The following is a 6,000-nucleotide window of genomic DNA, read 5'->3' as shown; positions in this document are numbered from 1 at the left end:
TTTGTTTTCTGTAACTTCACTGACTTCATTTATTAGTTCTAGTAGTTTTTTGGTGGAGACTTTAGAGTTTTCTGTATGAAATATTATGTATCTGAAAATAGTGATGGTTTTACTTCTTTTCTTCCAATTTGGATGCCATTAATTTCTTTTTCTTGTCTGATTGGTGTGATTAGGGCCTCCAATACTATATCAAATAGAAGTGGTGAAAGTGGGAATTCTTGTTTTATTCCTGAATTTAGAGGAAAGACTTTCAGCTTTTTACTCTCGAGTATGATGTTAGCTATGGTTTGTCCTAAGTGGCCTTTATCATATTGAGATATATTCCTTCTATACCCACTTCGGTGAGACTTTTTATCATGAATGTGTATTAAATTTTGTCAAATGCTTGTTCTCTATCTATTGAAATGATCGTGTGAATTTTGTCCTTCCTTTTGTTAGTGTGCTGTATCACATTGTTTGATTTGAGAATATTGAAGTATCCTTGTGTCCCTGGAATAAATCCAACTTTATCTTGGGTTTTCTGTTGATAACAGTGGAAGCTGACTGGTTTAGGCAGTCAGGAATTTGCTGACCTATATGTGGGCAGCTCACAGAATCAGTAGACAGTCTTGAGAAACAAGATCTGGGACTAATTTTTCAAGAGCAACACAAAATAATGTTGAAGAACTAACCTGAAGAGAACATTCACTACTGTGGTATGGCCTCTGATGCCCTCTCAACCACTCTTGGCTCCATTAAAATCAGTTAAGGCTTGTAGAGCCTGTTCCATCAAGCAGTTTAGTTCTCAATCTTTAAGATTCATGGAGCTGCACGTGATTGGCTGAATATGGGTAAGATGGCTATAGCCCATTGGCAAGGAATGCTGGGAAAGTGGAATTTCTGAATTTCAATGTATGAAAGTGGGTTAAAATTGGCAATGTGATAATCTATTAAAATCTAGGAAGAATACTCAAGAGTTAGTTATCACAGATGATAGATGTCCACTGCACCTTTTATCTAAGTTGCAGATATTTTTCTCTAGTGTACATTTTGGCTTTGCTTATATCTCTTGTCATGTAATCACAAAAAGATTCATATAAGAAAACTATGTTTCCCTTCATGGTTTCTAGGTTTTTTTTTTCTGCTTGAGAAGTTCTTTACAGAGACTTCCCTGTTGGTCCACTTGTTAAGACTCTGTGCTTTCAAAGCACAGACTGCAGGTTTGACTCCTGGTCAGGGAACTAAGATCCCACATGCCACAAAGTGTGACCAAATTAATAAAAAAATTCTCTGCCATGCCAAGTTTACATGAATACTTAAAAATTATTTCATTTAGTGTTATTTGTTTCTACATTTAGATATTTAATCAGTATGAAATTTGTGCATGAAATAAATTAGACTCTAAGTTTGTGGGGTTTTTTCAGATTAGTATCAACACCAAAAAAAAAAAAACTTTTTCCTCCCATTGAATGGAAATACCGATGTATTTTTTTTTTTTTTTTTTTTTGGTGTAGAACATTTATTTATTTATTCCATGGAACACTCAAAGTTTAGATCAGTGGGAATTTTAATCAATCAAAGAATTGTACATTTTCTTCCCACATATATCACTTTGTATTAGGAAATGACATTGTGATCCATTTCACTACAATATTACAAAATATTTACAAGAAAATATTAAAAATAACTCAAACATGAAAGGCAAGATGGGGGTGAAATAAACTGGTTTTTCCAGAAATCTCTACTCCAGTGCCCACAGCACACAAGAGAGCCAAAACAAAGTTCCCCTTGATCACAAGTTTCCAAGGAATTGGAGTAGGGGAAGAAACCGGATGAAAATGGTGGTATGAAGGGGGATGGATGTTATTAGCAGCACTGCTTCAATAACCAATTTATTTTGCATGAAATACCCTCTCTTTTATATGCAGTAAATTCTGAACAAGGCTAAACTTTAGGATATTCCTTGAACTGAAATTAAAAATACCCTGACAGTGAAAGCAACTCTTTCACCTAAGCTGAGTAAGAGCCTCTTTCTCCATGAACCACTGATGTGAACAGAAGCCTGATCTAGCATCCAAAGCTGTCACAGCAGCCCTTCCATCTCTTTCATGAAAGCCTCATAGACATCGTCCTTAGTCTGCACCGACACGGGAACAGATGGGCCAGATTTGGGCGCTGTTTTGGCAAGAGGCACAGCAGAATCATCCTCTGACTTTCTCTGGGGAGCAGCAGCAGCCCCTTTATTCTCCCGACGCACCCGCAGTGCGGTGGGCACGAATCGTGTGATCTCTGCCTTGGGATTAGTGATCTGTGGCTTGGCACTGATGGTTGCCGTAGCTTTCTTCTCGATGGTGGCTGCGCTTGTGTCATCCGCCTTGGGTCGTTGGATCAAGTTGGGGGGAGCACTTAGAACCCCCGGGTTGGGTAAGGGAGCTGGTGGGAAGAGCCCAGGTGGGGCAGGTCCAAGAGGAGGCACCAGAGGTGGGCGCATCATGCCAGGACGGGGTGGAGGGATACCTGGAGGTGCTGGGGGAGGTAGCCGTGGTGGGGGTCCCCGAGGAGGAGGGCCAGGAGGCAGACCCGGAGGTGGGCCTGGAGGAGGGCCAGGGGGCCGACCTGGTGGCGGGCCTGGAGGTAAAAGTCGGGGTAGAGGCCCTCGGAGCCCTGGCATTCCAGGTGGTCTCAGGAACGGAGGAGCTCCTGGAGGTGGTCCAGGAGGAAGGCCTGTAGGTGGTCCAGGTGGCCGTAAAGGTGAAGCAGGTGGCGGTCCAAGCGGAGGTGGTCCTGGCATGGGGGGTGCTTGTATCTGAGATGGAGGAACAGACTGTGGAAAGCTGGGAAGCTGCAGATGTGCCATCAGAGAGAGACTCCTCTTTGTGCTGCTTCTGTGACTGCTTCTCTGCTTCGGAATCATCTGACTCTTCATCGTCGTCCTCTGAAAACTCCTCGACTTCTCGGCCCTCCTCGGGGATTTCCTGCCCTGCCATTCGAAGCATCATGGCTTGGAGAGGAGTCAGCTCCTTCATGTTTTTCTTCTTCTTCTTTCTAGATTTTCCAGGCATATCTGCAAACCGTACACTTAGACCTGATTTTTTTTCTTCATTGTTTTCTCTCTCAGTGTCATCACGGTGTACAAATTCATCCCCTTCACTTTCTCCATCTGATCTGTCACTGTCGCTGTCATCAGTACTGTCGTCATGCTTATCCTGGTCCATGTCTTCAGGATAGCCATCATCTTCACTGGTGCTAGAAACATCATCGTCATGACCCCGCTGAGCAAGTTCAGGACTATATAACATTTCTTCATCTCGCCTACGAGTGGGAAGATCTAGGGCAAAGCCCACTTTGCGGCCATACATTTGTAAGACTTGAGGAGGAGGTGGGCCCGGAGGAGGACCTAGAGGTTTCCTGCCAGGGGGCAAACGTGGAACGCCATGTCCAAGAAGAGGAAGTATAGAAACTGCCCGAGTTGGAGGTCCATAGGCTGAGGTCTTCTTAAGGATAGAGGGTGGCTGGGCCCCAGGAAGTGGAATGTCCTGGATCAAGATGTTGGAAGGAGCATGCGGCATATCTGGCAGAGGAATACTCTCCACTTCCACATGCTGGGCATTCTTGACAGCATCAAAATATTGACTAAGTTGAGCCCTCTTCTGTTCATATTCTACTTCTAGCTTTCTCAATTCTTTGTAAATATCTGGATTCTCTTTCTCATAGAGTCGCAGAATACGTTCAAATGTTTCACGTAGCTTTTTACGCTTGTCTTTCAGCACTTTCTCATTTAACTGTGGCTGCTGCACTGGGTTAAACTCCATTTCATCCAATTTTTCCATGTCCCGGATAATTTGTTTGGGATCCTTCATCTTTAAAACTGCAGCTCGTACCATCATGCGCTGTTTTTTGTTCTTCTTTAATTCTCTTTTCCGAGCTTCTTTTCTGGCTTGGTCTGTAGGGTTCATAAATTTTCCACTTTTGGTGGATGACGTGGATCTCCGCCCCATGTTGACAAGCTGTTTGATTTACTTGCTTATTTAAAAAATAAAACCTAAAACGCTTCTGCTGGGCTCCTGGGGCTGTGAGAAGCGGGGAGGGGAGGATTCTCGGCCCGTTTGACTTCGTAGGGGCCTTCACCTCGGCCTTTCGGTCAACCACCCAACCACCGCCATCTTGAAACCTCGCGCCCCTCCGTCATCCCTACGTCACTTCCGGGCCGAAGATCTCTGCGTTTCTTCCCCGATGTATTTTTTAACACACTACATTCTTATACAAATGGATATATTTCTTGGCTTTCTACTTTCTTCTACTTTTCTATTTTCTTCTTGTGCAAGTCTCAACTCTTTTGATTATAAAAGTTTTTAAATACTTTTTAGTTTTCATAGTATGCTTTATTTTAATGATTTTATGGTAAAGATTTTATTGCTATCTCAAAATTGTATTTTTTATATGAAATTTAAAATAATTTTGCCCAGTTCTAAGAAAAAAATTGGAATTTTGATTGACATTGCATTGCATTTGGTAAGCATTGGCCACATTATGAGACCAAGACTTCCAAAAACATGGTCTGTCTCTCTATTCCATTCTTTTCTTTATCCTTTTAAATGTTTGTTTATTATTTAATTGGCCGTGTTGGGTCTCAGCTGTGGCAACAAAGATCCTCAATCTATGTTGCAGTCTGTGAACTCTTAAGTTGTGGCATGAGGGATCTAGTTCCCTGGCCAGGGATCAAACCCAGGCCCCCTGCATTGAAAGTACCAAGTCCTAGCCACTGGATCACTGGACTGTCCCTTTTCTTCATCTTTTAATGAAGCTTTGTGTCTTTGTTCATATAGGTCATGTGTCTTTCTTGTTAAATTAATTCCTAGGTGAGTTATAAGTTTTATGATTCTTATGAATGGAACACTCTACCATTTCAAATAATAAGTGGTTACTAGTAATATAGACAAAAGCAATTTTTTTTGTGTGTATTTATTCTGCACCAAGACATCTTCCCAAATTTTCTTATTGCAGCTTGATACTAGAATTTCATGGGTCAAATAAAGAAATCTTTGTTGTTCTTTTTCTAATATTTATACCAATTATTTAATATTTTTATTTACTGAGTAAGTAGAAACACCTGAAAGCTTACTGAAATAGTACAAAATGGAAAATACAGATAAAAATTTGACATGATACAGATACATGTTCTAAATAAAATGCTAATATATGGGTCCATAAGAAATAGGAGAAGTAGAGTTTCATCCAGAAATGCATGAATGATTCAACATGAAAACAACATTAAAAAATTAAATGAGATAACTTATATGATTATATTTATAGATGTTAGTCACTAAAAAAACCAGCAATTATTTCATAAAGAATATTAACTATAAAAGAAGTAGAGGGAAATTACTTAAGTGTGATGCAAACTATTACCAAAAATAGCTACAGAGATTATAATAGCTATATGCTTAGATAATTTTTTACTAAAACTAACAATAAGACAGAGATGATACTCTTCATTTAATTTTGGGATGTGGTTTGTCTAGGAAAGAAAATTGCTCTTCAATAGCATGGGATTTTAGAAAGTATTTTCCTTCACATAATTCTTAGTCTTAAAAAAAAACTTACCTGTGTCTTAAATGTGGTTATTTTTCATTGTCTATTTTGGACCCTTTTCTGCTCTTCACATATTCTCTGGGTAGCTTCAAACACTCTCTTGGCTTTAATTATCTTCTTTGCTGATGACCTTCAAACAGCTCTCTCTCCTATGTTTCAGATTCTTATATGTGCCTGCCTACTAGATATTCTACCTGGAGACCCCCAAGAGAACTTCACTGAAATATGACCAGAATGAACCCACCATTCCTAAGATGTACCCTAGGATTCTCTTCGTTCAGTATTGCCTGTCTCAAGGAACGATGCTACTGTCCTTGCTCAAACCAGAAATGGGGATTTATCCTTGCCTCCTCTACTCTCTGTCCCCACCCCACCTCTAATCCCCAAGTTCTAAAATATTCCTCAAAGCACTCGATCACTCCCCATCTC

The 6,000-nt window shown here is 40.5% G+C and overlaps 1 protein-coding gene across 1 annotated transcript; it reads right to left on the bottom strand.

Annotated features, from left to right (window-relative positions):
- Positions 1-1,476: 1,476 nt before the first annotated feature.
- On the bottom strand, positions 1,477-4,169 carry LOC133049163 (WW domain-binding protein 11-like). Its single transcript, XM_061133072.1, is given in 2 exon segments — positions 1,477-2,810; positions 2,812-4,169. Coding segments are annotated over 2 exon segments (1,914 nt in total). The 5' UTR covers positions 3,978-4,169; the 3' UTR covers positions 1,477-2,062.
- Between the last annotated feature and the right edge of the window lie 1,831 nt (positions 4,170-6,000).

The sequence above is a fragment of the Dama dama genome, chromosome 30 (assembly GCF_033118175.1).
Source record: "Dama dama isolate Ldn47 chromosome 30, ASM3311817v1, whole genome shotgun sequence".
Lineage (NCBI taxonomy): Eukaryota > Metazoa > Chordata > Mammalia > Artiodactyla > Cervidae > Dama > Dama dama.
Note: the sequence above shows the minus strand (reverse complement) of the source record. Positions and strands in the feature narration are given on the sequence as shown.